Source organism: Dendrobates tinctorius, unplaced genomic scaffold (genome assembly GCF_039654945.1).
Source record: "Dendrobates tinctorius isolate UK_male_01 unplaced genomic scaffold, ASM3965494v1 ptg000214l, whole genome shotgun sequence".
NCBI classification, from domain to species: Eukaryota; Metazoa; Chordata; class Amphibia; order Anura; family Dendrobatidae; genus Dendrobates; species Dendrobates tinctorius.
The window spans coordinates 6,750,796-6,771,109 of NW_027361881.1; the positions used below are offsets into that span (position 1 = coordinate 6,750,796).

The 20,314-nt window shown below is 49.6% G+C and overlaps 1 protein-coding gene across 1 annotated transcript in view; it reads left to right on the forward strand.

Moving 5' to 3' along the window:
* The first annotated feature begins 8,285 nt into the window (after nt 1-8,285).
* NETO2 (neuropilin and tolloid like 2) overlaps nt 8,286-20,314 on the forward strand; it is a 31,359-nt gene continuing 19,330 nt past the window's right edge. Inside the window, exon 1 of the mRNA XM_073554994.1 lies at nt 8,286-8,684. Coding sequence (XP_073411095.1) covers nt 8,651-8,684 — 34 coding nt within the window. The 5' untranslated portion in view covers nt 8,286-8,650. The remainder of the gene's footprint in view (nt 8,685-20,314) is intronic.

Below are 20,314 nucleotides of genomic sequence, written 5' to 3' on the forward strand. Positions count from 1 at the left end.
CGGGCTTATCCTCCACTGCATTCATTGTCTACGGGACTGTCTGGAAGTAATGGAGCGCTGCATTTTCAGACGGTCCCATAAACAATGAATGGAGCAGAGGTGCGCAGGCTTATCCTCCACTGCAGTCATTATCTATGGGACTGTCTGGAAATAATGAAGCTCTGCTTTCTCATATGGTCCCATAAACAATGAATGGAGCAGAGTATGAGCAGCTCCACTTCTAAAGACATACTGATAGGATGTGAGTCCTGATGGGGTAATAATGTTTGCAAAGTGAGACCGTTCTTATGAAGCATAATAAATAAGCCTATTGATTGTGCAGCACTTTACAGACATCACTGCACCCATCGGGGGTCATATCTCCTACAGGTCTGTCTTCAGAACATGGAAGGAAACCTGCACAGTCACACAAAATCAGGGCTGTGGAGTCGGTAAGCCAAACCTCCGACTCCATGACTCCGACTCCCTCATACAGGGCTCATAAGTGATAAATTCCCTGTAGTGAAATGGTGACATCAGGCTGTTAATCATTATTATGATGCAATAATGAAGCCATTTAGATAGAACATAAAATACATTTATTGGAATACAACTTTAGAACAAAAAACTTTTGCATATTTACAATTTATTATACACTATGCAGTAAGTGGGGAAAAAAGCACTGTAAAATCACTGCAGGAGCCGACAGGATAGGAGAGATGTATTACATACAGTAAATCCACATAGAATAGGCAGATATACAGATGTCAGTGACAAATACAATTAGTACAGTGTGTGTGCAAAATTCTGGACATGTATGTAATTATTAAATGATTATTTCACAGAAAAAAATGGCGTGGGTCCCCCTATAATTAATAGCCAGCAATAGCTATGCAGACACCTGCAGGCTGATATTAATAGCCTAGGAAGGGGCCATGGATAGTGGCCTCCCCTGGCTAAAAACACCAGCTCTCAGCCGCCCCAGGAAAGGCACATCTCTAAGATGCACACAGGATACACAAATGTTTTTATTATTTTTATTTTTGTAATAAAATATATATAATTTTAATCAATTCTATTTTATAGTAAAATGATTTTTTTTTAGATGGTGGCGATTTCAACAAAACATTTTATATATATATATATATATATATATATTTCTATATATTTTTCTTCTACACATATTTATCTATCACGTCCTTTCTGGCTGGAACTTTAGCTCATGTGGCTGATGGGTCTGGGACGTCCTCGATCGTTTCTTTTGTGTGAGTTCACGTCTCCCCTTTTTGTTGCTGCAGTGACTTCGAAACGCGTCGAGAATAAACCATCATCTCTCATCATCACTCCGCCTGGACATTTAGCTTTACAGCAGCGCGGACGATATCCACAAAATTCCTAAATTGAATATACAGGAGAGATTGATTCCCAGTTGGTGTTGATTTGTAACCGGACAGAAGGGTGACGGACTCGGAGTTCTGTTGTGTTTGTGTTCCCTTTATTTTTTGGAGCAACGTATATACTCCTCTACAAACCTGTAACGCTGCCTCATTCCCCGCGGCCATGATAAAAGTGACACATAGAAATATATCTAACGTTACAGTGTAACGCATACGTATTAGCCACTGCTGAGACTCTGCCAGTAGGGGGCGCTTCTCTGCACAGAGTTCCTGCTGTCTGGGTGCTGTCAGTATGTAGGATGTGGCGGATCGCTCAGGCTGGATATGAATGAATATTGAGTAGTGGGTGTCACATTATCAATACCAATTCCGTCAGGGAGCGGAGACAATCGATCGGCCCAGGTTACCGGTGTTAAGCTTTGTGGCTGACAATAAATAAGGGCAGATCCATGAATATATTAGCGGATTCACCGGGAAAGCTCCAGAGACGCGAACTCTTCATGGCTTCTACAATGCACTGAATGCAATTATCACATTATTGATGTGTTAAAGAGGCATCAAGTGTCTTTAATGCACCCGGTGGTCATGTGACATGTCACACATTATACGTGATCTGCCATTATACTGCACGACAATACTGACGAAAACGCATCCACCCACCCAAGTGCTAAAGTCTGCAAAAGGCAAGTTTAGGTGAAAAGTCAGGAGACCATGGAGGGTTTTATTACAGTAGTTATATTCTTGTACATAGGGGCAGTATTATAGTAGTTATATTCTTGTACATAGGGGCAGTATTATAGTAGTTATATTCTTGTACATAGGGGCAGTATTATAGTAGTTATATTCTTGTACATAGGGGCAGTATTATAGTAGTTATATTCTTGTACATAGGGGCAGTATTATAGTAGTTATATTCTTGTACATAGGGGCAGTATTATAGTAGTTATATTCTTGTACATAGGGGCAGTATTATAGTAGTTATATTCTTGTACATGGGAGGCAGTATTATAGTAGTTATATTCTTGTACATAGGGGGCAGTATTTTAGTAGTTATATTCTTGTACATAGGGGGCAGTATTATAGTAGTTATATTCTTGTACATAGGAGCAGTATTATAGTAGTTATATTCTTGTACATAGGAGCAGTATTATAGTAGTTATATTCTTGTACATGGGGGCAGTATTATAGTAGTTATAATCTTGTACATAGGGGCAGTATTATAGTAGTTATATTCTTGTACATAGGAGCAGTATTATAGTAGTTATATTCTTGTACATAGGGGCAGTATAGTAGTTATATTCTTGTACATGGGGGCAGTATTATAGTAGTTATATTCTTGTACATGGGAGGCAGTATTATAGTAGTTATATTCTTGTACATAGGGGGCAGTATTTTAGTTATATTCTTGTACATAGGGGGCAGTATTTTAGTAGTTATATTCTTGTACATAGGGGGCAGTATTATAGTTATATTCTTGTACATAGGAGCAGTAATATAGTAGTTATATTCCTGTACATACTGTAGGGGCAGTATTATAGTAGTTACTGTATATTCTTATACATAGGGAGCAGTATTATAGTAGTTATATTCTTATACATAGGGAGCAGTATTATAGTAGTTATATTCTTGTACATAGGAGCAGTATTATAGTAGTTATACTCTTGTACATAGGGAGCAGTATTATAGTAGTTATATTCTTGTACATAGGAGCAGTATTATAGTAGTTATATTCTTACACATAGGGAGCAGTATTATAGTAGTTATACTCTTGTACATAGGAGCAGTATTATAGTAGTTATACTCTTGTACATAGGGGCAGTATTATAATAGTTATATTCTTGTACATAGGAGCAGTATTAAAGTTATATTCTTATACATAGGGAGCAGTATTATAGTAGTTATATTCTTGTACATAGGAGCAGTATTATAGTAGTTATACTCTTGTACATAGGGGGCAGTATTATCGTAGTTATACTCTTGTACATAGGAGCAGTATTATAGTAGTTATATTCTTGTACATAGGGGCAGTATTATAGTAGTTATATTCTTGTACATAGGGGCAGTATTATAGTAGTTATATTCTTGTACATAGGGGTCAGTATTATAGTAGTTATATTCTTGTACATAGGGGGCAGTATTATAGTAGTTATATTCTTGTACATAGGAGCAGTATTATAGTAGTTATATTCTTGTACATAGGAGCAGTATTATAGTAGTTATATTCTTGTACATAGGGGCAGTATTATAGTAGTTATATCCTTGTACATAGGTTGCAGTATTATAGTAGTTATATTCTTGTACATAGGAGCAGTATTATAGTAGTTATATTCTTGTACATAGGGGGCAGTATTATAGTAGTTATATTCTTGTACATAGGAGCAGTATTATAGTAGTTATATTCTTGTACATAGGAGCAGTATTATAGTAGTTATATTCTTGTACATAGGGGCAGTATTATAGTAGTTATATCCTTGTACATAGGTTGCAGTATTATAGTAGTTATATTCTTGTACATAGGGGCAGTATTATAGTAGTTATATCCTTGTACATAGGTTGCAGTATTATAGTAGTTATATTCTTGTACATAGGAGCAGTATTATAGTAATTATATTCTAGTATATAGGGGCAGTATTATAGTAGTTATATTCTTGTACATAGGGGCAGTATTATAGCAGTTATTTTTCTGCTACATAGGGGGCAGTATTATAGCAGTTATTTTTCTGGTACATAGGGGGCAGTAGTTACAAGATCATTACTGTTATGTAGTTGTTACACAGTAGGTGGTGACACTGTGCAGCACAAGAGAAAGTTCTTTTCTAGATATTATGAATATAGAATCTGCCTGAATCTTAAGTTCTGATAGGATGGAGCTAATCTACCGGGCCACAAATATACTACACAACCCCCCACTCTTATCTTAGGGGTGCACAGAAACATGCATTACAATGATATCCCCACTTCTCCAGCATACGGAATGTGACTGATCACTATCTCTGCTGTAGATGGGCCCTTAGAGATGTCTGTACCCGGATTATTATGGCGGTGCCTTGCTTGGGATATAGGGGTAGATGACAGCGGATCTGTCGGGGTCTCCTATTATAGTTGCACAGCTATCCCTCATTAGGTTTGATAAAGTCTCACATCACCGGCCACTAATCAGGACCTAGAGATATAATCACCTCCCTTCCTTTCTTGCCCCTTATCTAGATGGGTCCCAGGGCAGTAGCACCGACCTTAGATTTTAGGGTCTCCCTTGTGCAGCTCAGTGCAGTCTATTGCCCCCCGTTATCAGCCATTTCGGGTTCTGCAGATTGTGGCTAAAAAGGTTCAAAAATGCAACTTGAAATCCTCGGCGCAGAATGTGGTGCTGAAAGAACAGCTCCTGATAATGCCGGGGGTGAGGATACACAGACACAAGAACATTGAGACATTGTATCTAGTCCAGTGCACACAACGTTTCGGCTCGGGCTGAGCCTTTTGCAGCAGCTTACATCTGCACTTTATGGTTGATGCTGCTTTATCCCCATCTTTCTGGTATTTGGGATGGATTAGATAAGGAGAGATATTGATAAATCCTAAGACTCCGCCCGCCTCTATGATGAGACGACATTACCGCTGTATACCATATACTCATGGTCCCCTGTCTGCACCTCGGCTCTTCAAATGTAGCAGTGCTGAGAGTGTAACCCAAGATCACCTGCACTTGTAGGATTTGTGGGTTTATTAACTTTCTGCGCTTATGATACAATGCATAGGACAGATTCCGCTCTGCTACATCTCGTGCACACACAATGCCGCGGGGTCCCATACACACAACATTGCGGGGTCCCATACACACAACATTGCGGGGTCCCATACACACAACATTGCGGGGTCCCATACACACAGGGTCTCCAGCTTCTCCCTTGATCCCTTCTGGCTGCAAATGATTTAACAAAAAGGGGAGATGGCTTCTCTCTCGGCTTCTCTTGTGTGTGAATGATGGACCCAGTGCAATATGTCAGGTGTTGAAGCTGAAGCTCCTTTACTCGTCTTCCTCCCCATACAAGGATGTACAGATGGTGTGAACTGTGCTGTATCATGTACTGGTCTTGTGCAGCAATTAATGTGTTAATCATTCTTGGGGTCTAGTCCTGGTGAATGGGGATGTGTGCGCAGTACCTGAGCTGCCCATCCAGCGTGGTGGGGGTTAATGTGCGATAACGGAAAAGATACAGCCCTGTGTGACCTGGCTCCATCCTTAACCATGAGCCAGTCACATGGTGAGCAAGGGGTTAACCTGCAGAAAATATCTGCACCCCTCTTCAATAAAAGATGATAGGGGGAAGGGCCCCTATGTGCAGACAGGAGCAGAGCCATGAAATGTGTCCATAGAGGTATCAAGAAAATGCATCTGTACAATGCAGACACTGGCAGGAAGGGGTTAAGTTGCACAGCTCCCTAGTACCCCTTATACACCTACCCCTGTATCCACTACACATCTCTTCTGCGTCCACTACACACCTGCCGAAGCGCCCCCTATACATCTCCCCCAGTGCCCACTATTCACCTCCCTCCCCAGTGCACCCTATAAACTCCCCCTATATCCCCTATTCACCTCACCCCCAGTCTCCGATACACCACTTCAGCGCCTCCTGTACACCTCACACACACCCCATATACACTCCCCCCTGCATCCCCCTGTACACCTCCCCCGGCTCCCCCTATACACTCCCCCTCACATCCCCCTATACACCTCCCCCTGGCGTCTCCTATACACCACCTCACCCCTGGTCTCCTATACACCACCTCAGCGCCTCCTATACACCTCACACACCCCCATATACACTCCCCCCTGCATCCCCCTATACACCTCACTCCCCCAGTTCCCCCCTATACACTCCCCCCTGCATCCCCCTGTACACCTCCCCCGGCTCCCCCTATACACTCCCCCTCACATCCCCCTATACACCTCCCCCCGGCATCTCCTATTCACCACCTCACCCCGTCTCCTATACACCACCTCTGCGCCTCCTATACACCTCACACCCCCCTTATACACCTCCCCCGGCACCCCTATACACCTCCCCCTGCCCCCCTCTACACTCCCCTCGCATCTCCCTATACAGCTCCCCAACATCCCCTATACACTCCCCCCGCATCCCCCTATACACCTACCCTCGCATCCCCCTATACACCTACCCCCGCATCCCCCTATACACTCCCCTTGCATTTCCCTATACACCTCCAGCATCCCCTATACATCTACCCCCGCATCCCCCTATACACCTACCCCCGCATCCTTATACACTCACCCAGCATCCCCCTATACACCTCCCCCGCATCCTCCTATACACTTCCTCTGCATCCCTTATACACTCCCCCCACATCCCCTATACACTCCCCCCGCATCCCCTATACACTCCCCCGCATCCCTTTATACACTTCCCCCGCATCCCCTATACACTCCCCCCACATCCCCTATACACCTACCCCCACGTTCCCCTATACACTCCCCCAGCATCCCCCTAAACACCTCCCTTCGCATCCCCCTATACACTCCCCCCGCATCCCCCTATACACTCCCCCAGCATCCCTTTATACACCCCCCCGCATCACCCTATATGCTCCCCCCCGCATCCCCCTATACGCTCCCCCCATCCCCCTATACACTCCCCCCCGCATCCCCCTATACACTCCCCCCAGCATCCCCCTATACACTCCCCCCGCATCCCCCTATACACTCTCCCCTGCATCCTCCTATACACTCCCCCATCCCCCTATACACTCCCCCCGCATCCCCTATACGCTCCCCCCGCATCCCCTATACGCTCCCCTCGCATCCCCCTATACGCTCCCCTCACATCCCCTATACGCTCCCCCTACAAGCTCCCCCCGCATCCCCCTATACACTCCCCCTGCATCCCCCTATACGCTCCCCTCGCATCCCCTATACGCTCCCCCTACACGCTCCCCCCGCATCCCCCTATACGCTCCCCCCAGCATCCCTCTATATGCTCCCCCCAGCATCCCCCTATATGCTCCCCCCATCCCCCTATACATTCCCCCCGCATCCCCCTATACACTCTCCCCCGCATCCTCCTATACACTCCCCCATCCCCCTATACACTCCCCCCATCCCCTATACGCTCCCCCATCCCCCTATACACTCCCCCCCGCATCCCCCTATATACTCCCCCTGCATCCCCCTATACACTCCCCCCCCGCATCCCCCTATGCGCTCCCCCCGCATCCCCCTATACACTCCCCCTATACGATCCCCCCACATCCCCCTATACACTCCCCCCCGCATCCCCCTATACGCTCCCCCCAGCATCCCCCTATACGCTCCCCCCATCCCTCTATACACTCCCCCCCGCATCCCCCTATACGCTCCCCCCAGCATCCCCCTATACGCTCCCCCCCATCCCTCTATACGCTCCCCCCCGCATCCCCCTATACGCTCCCCCCAGCATCCCCCTATACGCTCCCCCCAGCATCCCCCTATACGCTCCCCCCCATCCCTCTATACACTCCCCCCCGCATCCCCCTATACACTCCCCCCCATCCCTCTATACACCTCCCCCTGGCGCCCCCTTTACACCTCCCTTCCCCCAGTGCCCCCTATACATCCGCACCCCCAATCCTCCACATATAGACCCGGGATCTACAGGCAGCAAACTAAAGTCCACGCACAGTGGGCAAGGGGTTAATCTCGGCTGCACAGCTCACCTGCTGCCCAAAGCATTGAGGTGCTGCAGCATCTGCGCCCTCCCTCCATGCCAGCCTAGGGGGGGAGGTTAACCCCTTCAGTGTGGTGCGGACCCGGAGGAGGACGTGTGATGCTGAGTGATGGGGAGCCGGGGAGGCGCATGCGCACTGCCTCCTCCCTCAGCCTCAGCCTAAATAAGCCTCATTGTTGGCCACTCTCCGGTTGCGCTGTAGCCCCCCGGACGCCTCCTGCCCCCAGACCCTGCCCGGCAGCATGGAGCCCCTGCACCAGTCCCCAGGGCACAGCTGAGACCCCCGGACAGGCAGCAGCTCCTGATGGATTGTGTCTTGCTACCTCCAGAGCTGCACATCTCCGGGAGAGGAGCCCACCACAGACCCCCAGCCTGCCCAGGGGGGCAACTCTCCAGGGCCCACCAGAGGGCGCCTGACCTCCTCATCCTGTGCCTGCTGTGGACCCCCCATTAGTGGCAGTGTGATGGGAAGACCCCTCAGTGTGGGTTTGTGAGCTGTCAGAAGATCCAGCAGCTTCCTCAGGATTAACCCTCCTCCTCCTCCTCCTCACCATGATCCTGGAGAAAGTCTACTTCATCCTGGAAGGTAAGAGCCAGGGCTGTGGGGGTCCTGCAGAGCCCCCCAATATTAGGGGTGCAGTGTGTGTATCAGGGCACTGAAGATAGAGCAGGAGCCCACTGAGCCACCTCCTGCCTGCATGGCTGGCACTGGGCAGTCACAGTCCCCATGCCCAGCTCTGGGGGCTGCACTCATCGGAGAGCTGGAGACCCCCCATAGTACTACTCCCTAGTCAACACGCTCCAATCCAGCCCCGGCTGCCTGGTCCTGTGCTGCCCCCTAGTGGAGAAGGCTGCCTGTCCTGCTCGAGAGGTGATGATACATTCTAGACATTGCATTTACAAACAAGCCCCTCCATGGTTTTGCTCTCTTTTATGATACAATGTTTCTCTGCAGCCCATTGCGGAATGGAAGCCCCTTGTTTTTGGTCACTAGCACGGCACTGAATGTACAGATCATGGGCGACAGTGAGTGACGGCATTCCTGGAAGTCATCGGTCACAGGGGGCACCATGACCCACTCTGCCAATACCAGGAGTATCGTGGGCATGGAGGGTCGGGGTCTGCGGTTAGGTTTCCGAACAGAACTGTGAGGCAGGCGGACATCAGGGGATACAGGCGCACATCAGGGGGTACAGGCGGACATCAGGGGGTACAGGCGGACATCAGGGGGTACAGGCGCACGTCAGGGGGTACAGGCGCACGTCAGGGGGTACAGGCGCACGTCAGGGGGTACAGGCGCACGTCAGGGGGTACAGCAGACATCAGGGGGTACAAGCGCACGTCAGGGGGTACAGGCAGACATCAGGGGGTACAGGCAGACATCAGGGGGTACGGGCTCCATAAGATTTGCCATCATCCAGGGTGAAATTATGAGAAATTGTGTCCAGCGGCTGAAATAAAGACAGATCCGTATTCTGTAGGAATATTGCAAGAACTGCCTGTATCCAAGACGTGATCCTGTGTAACCAATCCCCCCTGGGTGTGATACAATGTAATAAGTCACCTATCTATATAGGATACACTGTAACAAATTACCACAGACCTGATACATTGTAACCAGTCACCACAGGATGCCATGCACTGGTTACAATGTATCACATCGGAGGTGACACGTTCCAATCATCACATTCTGTACCCCTCTTCCAATGTGATAGATTGTAATCAACCAAGATGTGATACTTTGCAGCCAAGCGCCCCCCCTAGATGTGATACTTTGCAGCCAGTCCCCCCCTAGATGTGATACTTTGCAGCCAGGCACCCCCCCCAGATGTGATACTTTGCAGCCAGTCGCCCCCACTAGATGTGATACTTTGCAGCCAGTCGCCCCCCCTAGATGTGATACTTTGCAGCCAGGCACCCCCCCAGATGTGATACTTTGCAGCCAGTCGACCCCTCTAGATGTGATACTTTGCAGCCAATCACCCCTGTAATATCCTTCCATGTTCCTGTAGCTTATGCTCTGGCTTTCGGATGCTTCCTAGCGATGCACATTACTCCAGTCGCTTCATCTCATACTCCAGAAACATTGATGATCAGGAGCGGCCGTAGGTTTGCGCCATCCCATTGTAAAAGCTGTGTAACCCTGAGCAAACTCTCTTCTACCAGTAGGAAGTCTGCTGCTCGTTACCTCTGGTTGAACTACAAGGTCCAGCATGCATGGTCAGGATTCATCTCCCAGGTGATGCTGGAGCTTGTGGTTCTATAATCACTCCATGTCCGATCAATCTGACGTTCTCCAGCACCGCTCTGATTGACACGACTGGACACTGAATGACCCAATCACCTGCCTTGGCTCGTGTGCTCTCTTTGTGCGCGGTCCATTTGGCACACAGATGTCGTGTGGACAGAAGATACAGACCCCCGAGTTAATGTCTACTCTTAGAGGGGGCTTTGATATAATTATAATGGTTCCTGTGGACACAGGAATCGTCGTACAAGTAACCGAGCTACAAATTTAGGTCAGTTGGCCTTATAAATGGGTCATTATGGCCGTCTTATAGGCCGGTACATTGGAGCCAGTAGTGATTAGCCAACAAGCGCGCGTCATGGGCTACACGCACACACAGAGGAACATTTCTATAGGGGATGTATAAGGAGCGCTTCAGTTTCCGCCTCAGGCAGTGAAAGGCTCATGGAGGATTTTTTTTCCCAGCCTGCGGGGACAGAGGAAGAACGTCTGCAGATCCCTAGAGAGGGAAATAATGGAATAATCTCCACTGATGGGGGCTGTATACGAGAACACGCGGCCGGTATCATCTGACCTAATACAGTCATGTCTTTCTATAGGGTTTGAAACTAATCTGATACTTCCAATGATCCAGAACTTATGCAGTACTACAACTCCCAGCAAGCAGGAGAGCCACAGAGCTATGAGTAAGGGAGTATATTGGGGGGGGGGGGGTGGCACTATGGATACTTCTCTTACCCTGATCACCCCCTTTACAGGCGGAAGATATGTGGATAATACAGGGGGACTGATCTGTTGATGGCCGCTGGGCTGCTGCGCTTATGGTTGAATCCTGCAGCTCGCACGCTTGCGCCATTTGCATAGTACAGGCTGCGATCACTGTCCCCCCCCCCCTTTCTGATGACGGTCGTAGGGGGCTAACTTGTTTTTTTTTCACTGTTTCTCAAATATTTTTATGCTCCTGTTTGTTAAAAAGTGTCTCAAACCCCCAAAAAGAGATGGACTCTCGTTAGGGGTAGGGGACGTTCCTGTAGGGTGTGTTACAGCATTGCCCCCCCGTGCAGGTCTCCGGGATGCAGGGACAGGTGGGACTTATTCCTTAGGTCTCAATTCTTTTTCCAAAGTGCCATCTTGCAAATCTCCAGTCCACGGCCGTCCATCAGTCCACGAGTGTCCTCTCAGCATCCGGAAAAAATCCGGGTCCAAAATCTAAACCTGCTCCCTGCTCGATCCGGGGGATAAGCAACAGCAAAAATGTGAGCTTTGTCCTATCTCTCGGCTGGCCAAACTGGGATGTATTATTATGTCTCTAGGACAAATCAGCCAGATCATTGCAGACTTTAACGCTGCAGTCTCAAACTACACTTAATAGGATGTGCACCCTGACGCGCGCCGTGTTACTCTTCATATATATCGGAGGACGATCTACAGAACGAACAGGAGTCACTTTGTATGCAGATCAATTGTCATGGGCAGCACGGTAAATGTCTTCTGTCGGTTGTAAAGAGACCAGAATGCAAATCCTAAGAGCAAGCTTTGTGCCAAATTTTAGATCGGCGAGGGTCCGACTGCTTAGGGTGTGTGCACATGTTGCGGTTTTGTCACGTTTTTTTTTCTGAGACGTTTTCCTAGTGCCAGCAAAGTGAGTGAGGACCCTCGGAGTCTCATGCACACGTTGCTTCTTTTTTCCTTGCAGCGTTGATTCTTACAGCGGTTTTCTGCAGCTTTCACCCCAAACTAACACGTGGGAAAAAATCTGCACCAAAAATGCAAGTAAAAAAAAAGTGACTTTTTATCCAGCGTTTTTCCTGTCGAGATGCAGAAATTTCTGCTGCAAATACTTAATGTGTGTGCAGACCCCGAGACCTCCACCTGTCTCTGAACGGAGGTCCCCAGTCCCGGTCTCTGAAGCCAGGGCTTCATGCAATTCTATGGATGGAAGATGGAAACAATAGCTTTTTTGGGAAGTCCTAGTAGTCGGACCCCCGCCCGTAGTTCCTGATTATCTGAGGGGCTTTATGGCAGCTGCGCGGTGTCACATCGTGTCCACAGACATGAATGCCGCTATTGTCCGGCACCGACCAACTTCCTGTGGCCAAATACAAGGGGTTAAGTCCTCGGGAAGCCAGAGAGCAGAATTAACCATTGTGAAGCCAGAAAATCACGGTTTCCCCTGATGCAGGCGACCAACTGGGCTGCGGATTCTTGTGGTCGTGTCAGTGATGGCGGTATATTGACGACCCCCTAATGGGGAGTCTGCGGGGTCCTCAGCACCGGAGGCTGTGATATGATCAAGGACTCATCCCTGTGAAGAACACGATTGTCCACCTCTCTACCTCTGAAATGGCTGATACCAGGGAACAATACCTGGCAATCACCGGCACAACACATGATGAAAGGGATGGCGTTATACAGAACTATTACAGAAAAAAGGCAATTCCATAATAATGTGGGGGCTTCTGTAATAACCTGCAGGAGGGCGAAGATACAGCGAGAGACGGCGGATCTAAATATGAGACCTGAGAGCAATGAAAATGTATGGACGTAAGCCCGGACCCCTGAGAGAACGAGTCCCATCGTTACAGTCCCCGTCACTGGTGGGAACAATTGGAACTGGGACATAGTGGTGGGCGCACGCGTAGTAGGTTCACTATTGGTGGGTGCACCCGGAGCAGGGGCACTGGTGGCAGGTGCACCTGGAGTAGGTTCATTATTGGTGGGCGCACCCAGAGCAGGGGAACCAGGGGTGGGCGCACCCGGAGTAGGTTTACTATTAGTGGGCCCACCCGGAGTAGGTTCACTATTGGTGGGCCCACCCGGCGTAGGTTCACTATTGGTGGGCGCACCCGGAGCAGGGGCACTGGTGGCAGGTGCACCCGGAGTAGGTTCATTATTTGTGGGCGCACCCGGAGTATGTTCACTATTGGTGGGCGCATCCGGAGTAGGGGCACTGGTGGTGGGCGCACCCGGAGTAGGTTCACTATTGGTGGATGCACCCAGGGCAGTGGCACTGGTGGCAGGCGCACCAGGAGTAGGTTCACTATTGATGGGCACACCCGGAGCAGGGGCACTGGTGGCAGGCGCAACCGGAGTAGGTTCACTATTGATGGGCACACCCGGAGCAGGGGCACTGGTGGCAGGCGCACCAGGAGTAGGTTCACTATTGATGGGCACACCCGGAGCAGTGGCACTGGGGGCAGGCGCACCAGGAGTAGGTTCACTATTGATGGGCACACCCGGAGCAGGGGCACTGGTGGCAGGCGCACCAGGAGTAGGTTCACTATTGGTGGGCACACCCGGAGCAGTGGCACTGGTGGCAGGCGTACCAGGAGTAGGTTCACTATTGATGGGCACACCTGGAGCAGGGGCACTGGTGGCAGGCGCAACCGGAGTAGGTTCACTATTGGTGGGCGCACCCGGAGCAGGGGCACTGGTGGCAGGCGCACCCTGACTAGGTTCACTATTGGTGGGTGCACCCGGAGTAGGTTCACTATTGGTGGATGCACCCGGAGCAGGGGCACTGGTGGCAGGCGCACCCGGAATAGGTTCACTATTGGTGGACGCACCCAGAGTCCGGAGCTAGGGGCACTGGTGGCAGGCGCACCCGGAATAGGCTCAGTATTGGTGGACGCACCCTGAGCTGGGGCACTGGTGGCAGGCGCACCAGGAGTAGGTTCACTATTGGTGGGCGCACCCAGAGTAGGTTCACTATTGGTGGATGCACCCGGAGCAGGGGCACTGGTAGCAGGCGCACCCGGAATAGGTTCACTATTGGTGGACGCACCCTGAGCAGGGACACTGGTGGCAGGCGCACCCGGAATAGGTTCACTATTGGTGGACGCACCCGGAGCAGGGGCACTGGTGGCAGGCGCACCCGGAATAGGTTCACTATTGGTGGACGCATCCTGAGCAGGGGCACTGGTGGCAGGCGCACCCGGAATAGGTTCACTATTGGTGGATGCACCCGGAGCAGGGGCACTGGTGGCAGGCGCACCCGGAATAGGTTCACTATTGGTGGACGCACCCTGAGCAGGGGCACTGGTGGCAGGCGCACCCGGAATAGGTTCACTATTGGTGGACACACCCTGAGCAGGGGCACTGGTGGCAGGCATACCAGGAGTAGGTTCACTATTGGTGGGCGCACCCAGAGTAGGTTCACTATTGGTGGATGCACCCTGAGCAGGGGCACTGGTGGCAGGCGCACCCGGAATAGGTTCACTATTGGTGGACGCACCCTGAGCAGGGGCACTGGTGGCAGGCACACCAGGAGTAGGTTCACTATTGGTGGGTGCACCCGGGGGCACTGGTGGCAGGCGCACCCGGAGTAGGTTCACTATTGGTGGGTGCACCCGGAGTAGGTTCACTATTGGTGGACGCACCCTGAGCAGGGGCACTGGTGGCAGGCGCACCAGGAGTAGGTTCACTATTGGTGGGCGCACCCGGAACAGGAGCACTAGGGGTGGATGCAACCGAAGCAGGGGCACTGGTGGCAGGCGCACCTGGAGTAGGTTCACTATTGGTGGGCGCACCCGAAGCAGGAGCACTAGGGGTGGACGCACCCGGAGCAGGGGCATTACAGGAGCATTTGAGACAAAGTACATTGAAAGGGGGCGGAAAATATCTGGCCCAGCACTAAGGAGGAGAGGACTGAAGCAGAAGCAGCAGATGCAGGGAACTTTGGGGTAAGGTCTGTGGTGAAGACCAGGCAGGCTGCAGTATTCCGACCCCATACGCCAGTAGCAGAACCTACCCAGGGGACCTGGACCTGGGGTTGATGACGTAGCATCCTACAGCCTTGAGGAGGGTATGTTCATCCGGAGAGGTGGGAAGCATCTATGGTGCCAGGAGATTTGTGCCCACAATTATGAAGAAGGATGATGTAACAGATGACGGAGAAGCTGAATATAATCCCGGCCCCCGGGGGCCATACAGACTTGCGCTCAGCACAATCCCACCTGCTGTACAGGTAGAGTTTGGCCCTTCCCCTCCAGGTTGCACCAGTTCTATATTCGCCCCTAACCTCACCACTGCAATGACACATCATGAGCGGAGATCTGTAGATGTGTTAGTGGCCATGGTCTCTTTTTCCATGCACAGAGCATGCTGCTACTTGTAGTTCCCCAGCATATGCACAGGAGATTGATAAACCCTCGTCCAGACAGATCTCCAGTGTCAGGGACGGATCGGAGCAGCGGTGCCTCATCCTCTGTCAGTAGGTCCCACCATGACACTGACCCAGCGGTGAGGGGGCGCTCGCTGGTCCATGTATAACCAATGTGCCCGGGCGTGATGCCCGATACATCATGTTACATCACATTGTATGCTCCAGTCACATCCAAAGCTGCATTCACCATTCTGCTGTGTATGTACAGTCCAAAGGCAGGCCTGTGACATAATAACTTAGTGTAGCTACATCTATGGTATATCTAACATGCATGCACACTCTGATCATCTGTGCGTGCACATGTTCTCATTGTGGACAGATTAAGCCACTGCATAACATCTAAGGTGGTGGATTATCTCCCCTGAGAACCTGAGATAGGGCATATTGAAATGTAACATGCCCGCTCCTCCTTTCTTATTATACCTACTGTTGGGGAACGTGGTGTCCCCATGTACATTAGATGGTTAGCCGATCAAACTACAATCATCCGACCTTGTGTCTAATGTGTGTAGGTGATAACTTGAGGATCGGTGAGGGTGTGACCGCTGGGACCTGCACTCTTATCCCGCACGCCTGACCGTCTGACTGCACTCTTATCCTGCAGAGATGCGCACGCCTCGCCGACTCTCCATTTGTTCTTTATGGGGCTGTCAGAAAAAGCCGAGTGCAGCGCTCGGAGGACCCATCTACCTTCACTGGAAAACCCCTTTAAGTAAGTTATACCTGCCAGCTGAGATCAGGTATTGTGCTCCTGTTTAGTAAAAGAAGCAGAATTGTGAGTGTAGCTCTGGGTGTGACTGGAATCCTGTTTAGGAAAAGGAGCAGAATTGCGAGTGCAGCTCTGGGTGCGACTGGAATCATGTTTACGAACAGGAGCAGAATTGCGAGTGCAGCTCTGGGTGCGACTGGAATCATGTTTAGGAAAAGAAGCAAATTGCGAGTGCAGATCTGGGTGCGACTGTAATCATGTTTCGGAAAGGGAGCAGAATTGCGAGTTTATCTCTAGGTGTGACTGGAATCCTGTTTAGGAAAAGGGCAAGACTTGGGAGTGTAGCTCTGGGTGTGACTGGAATCATGTTTAGGAAAAGGAGCAAAATTAGAAGTGCAGTTCTGGAGTATCAGGGTATGTTCCCACGATCAGTAAATGCTGTGGGTTGGATACTGCATACATCCGCAATGTCCAACCCGCAGCGGCAAGATGTTACAGCATAGTGGATGGGATTTCAAGAAATCCCATGTCCACTATGCACTGAAGCCCGCGGTTCACCCGCAGAGATGGACATGCGGTGCGTCTTTACAGACCGCAGCATGTCTATTTATGTTGTAGAGCCGCTCAGTCTCCGCTGTGTAAATTACCCATAGGATTTCATTAGATACGGTAAAACCACATTATCTTCCTAGTCACATGCGTATTAAGTGCGGGAACGCAGCTTACTACGCATATGTATCAATTTAAATAATGGCGTACCTTGTTTCAGCTGATCGTGAGAACAGCCATGCACGTGACCGCCGGGGACGGGGTTATCTCCAGTCACTAGCCAAGTTCTCACAATCAGCTGACCGCGAGAACTGCAGTGCACGCGAGCGCCGGGGACCAAGTTATCTCTTCCGGTGATCATCTTCAAGCTCCTCTGTGTCTGGATATCAGGCTGAGTGGTGGCATAATGCCACCGTTCAGCCAAAAGCATCCAGATGTAGCAGAGCTGGACTCGTCGTGGGACAGTATGTATATCTTCTCGGCAGACAGGTAAGGATATTGTTGCTTTTTTATTTTGCTTCTCTTACAGGAGATCGAGGGCGTTGGTGGAATAGGCGATGCAGTAAGTATGGTTTAATAAAGATCTATTAAAGGACTTTATTCTGTCTGTGTCTTTATTTACCATGTAACTATAGGATTAGTAATCGATAGATGTCTTATAGATGCCTCTCCATTACTATGCCGTGGGTTTGATGTCACCTGACAATACAAAGGTGACATCAACCCTACAAATATGAACTCCACTTGCCACCGCTACAGGGCAAGTGCGAAGAGCCGGCTTTTAGTGCCACAATTGGCGCATTTTTGGATGTGGCAATTGTGGGGCAGCTGCGGAGTGCTATTTTTAGGCTGGTGAGGGCCGAAATTCATGGGCCTTGCCAGCCTGAGAATACCAGGCCACAGCTGTCTACTTTTTACTTGGCTCGTTAACAAAAATAGGGGGATCCCACGCTGGGATTTTTTTGGAGGGGATCCCACAACTTTTGCTAACCATTCAAGGTAAGCAGACTGCTGCGGCCTGGTGTTATCAGGCTGGGAAGGTTCATGGATATTGAATCATTACCAGCCTGAAATACCATTCAGCAGCAGAAGTGCTGAGCCCCCCAATCTGCAAACAGCGCATACCTTTAGCGACGAACTGTCGCACCACACGGACGCAGTTCCTTTATGCAAACGGACCCTGACCTCCAGGCACCTTAAAATCCTTCCTCTGAGACACTAAATCTTGAGAAAAAATCCACACTACTGAACCAGAAATTGTTCTGATGAAGGTCCGATTGTGGACGAAAAACGTTCAACAGTTTATTTGTCTGGATGCATAATAAATGAACACACCGCTTTTCAAAATTTTGAGTGCCAAGTTTCTTTGAATATTTACCAGTCCTAGCTGTCTGCTTTACTCTGGCTGGTTAACAAAATATTGGCGGACGCATCAGAAATGCAGGTGACCTGCCAGTAACCTCAGGTGCAGATTTAGTGCAGATTTCACCTGCGTCAAACACAGCCGTTCCTGATCGTGTGCACATACCCTGACTGATTGTGAATTGTGAAGCCGTTCTTCAGAGGGGGCAGCGGAGGAAAACTCCCCGCTAATTAATTCTGTATTTTACCACCGGCATATCACGCCTGTAATAATATCATTTGTGCAGCTGATGCCGGTAACGTGATCCGGAATTATAATTGCTGTTTTCAGATCGGGACCTCGCTGTAAATTGTCGTTTTTAATTTCCATTGATTGAAAGTTTGAATCCAATTAAAGGTTGTGGAGAGAAGCGGCGTCATTAATTCCCATAGACTGCCACCATTGTTACAGGAATGATTAAAACACAAAAACCGTAGAAGAAGCAGCGGCGACGGATTCTGCCCACGCGCTCCTGCCGCGGCCGTCAGGTGGCGAATCAGCACAAAGGGACAGAAATTGCTAAACGCAGACCCCGGGCCGAACTCAGGGGGCGAGATGACACACCACCATTGTGAGGTTCTGCAGCAGCTGGGGCATAGTATACAGGACATTGCCCCTGTCCCCCATTCTTGGAGTCCGGGTCTGTTGGCGAAGATTTACATCCCCAATCCTGTATCGCCACGCAGCTAGACGCTAAAAATGTAAGGGGTGTTTTATATGGGGTTCGTCTAGTCATAAAGGAAATAAGTCGAGGAGGGGGAGGGAATTGAAGTAGACTCCTTCTCGCATTTAATGATAACTTGGGCCCTACAGACATTTAATTGCATTTCTCTAGGTGGAGAATTATGCATCTTTATAGTGGTCAGAGTGCAGTATTTGCAACAGAGCTCAATATTTCCAATGCCAACCACTAGAGGGAGCTCTGGAGCTTACTGCATACTGTGTAGTGGATTGAATGGTAACTCTGTGGCAGTCAGCTCCTGAGCTCCCTCTAGTGGTGGCTGCAGGCAGATATTTTCTCTCCAGTTTATGGCTATGCCGATGAGGATGGACCGTCACTTTTTGGGTTGTTTGCATATGTAAAAGTTTAATAAAATCTTTGGTGCATTTTTTTTTTCTAAACAGTCGATCCGTGGGTGTTGTGACATCACTAGTCCGATCCCTACGGCTTATGTTGGGAATTCCCCATCCACACCATCTGGCGGGGAGTCCGGTCCTCGGTGGCTGCGCAGGTCCCTTTATAATGTGATCTGTGTGCGCCGCGGATCCACTCCATCATCGGATGACGATCTAGCCAATGACTCGGGTGACATTTCCCCGACGCTTTGCCGCCTCTACAATAGTCTTTCCAAATTTGTTTTTAGTGAAAAATAGAGTGACATTTACCGTTCTCCTGGCGCGTAATAAAATAAATGAAGACTAAGTCCTAATCACCGAGGGCAGAAATCAATAAGTCCCTGTCTGAGACGAGCACAGCGCCGGCAATTAACCCTCCCCTGTACGGCATCCGGCAACAGACTGACGCACGAGGCTGCCGAAGCCAATATGCAACCTGCAGCCCATCAAGCAGCATCAATGGTGTCCGACCTGTAACACTACAACTCCCAGCATCCACTGAACCTACAGCGTGGAGATCTCAGCTCGACGGTCACAATAGGAGATGTAGGGATCCGCGCTCTCAGGGAGAGTTCACACAGGCAATGCGGTTTGGTCCAAACATGCAGATTTGTTTATTTCATAAAAATACAAAGAAACAAAAACAAAACAATCTCTTCTGGGCCCAAATGGATCACAGATAATAAACAGTTAATTCAGATGCTTATACATGTCAGTGCAGACAGATAAGTCCTTTCTCCATATGTAAACTTCTAACATAGAAGAGGCCGATCCTTCCCAGACTCTGTATCCCCTTCAGCAGCTTCCAGCGCCAAACAGAAGTGTTGACCTCCAGGAACAGTTCACATTGATCAGGCTGCAGCTTCCACACCTTACTCTGCAGCTCCAGCTCACAGGCTGCTCAGCTTTCCTAGCCGACCCGTGCAGTCTCCATTCATACAGACCCAAGCACGTCTCTCTCTCAGCTACAGCTCACATTCTGGCTGGTCACTCACCAGCTCCAGCACACAGACTGCTCAGCCTTCTTA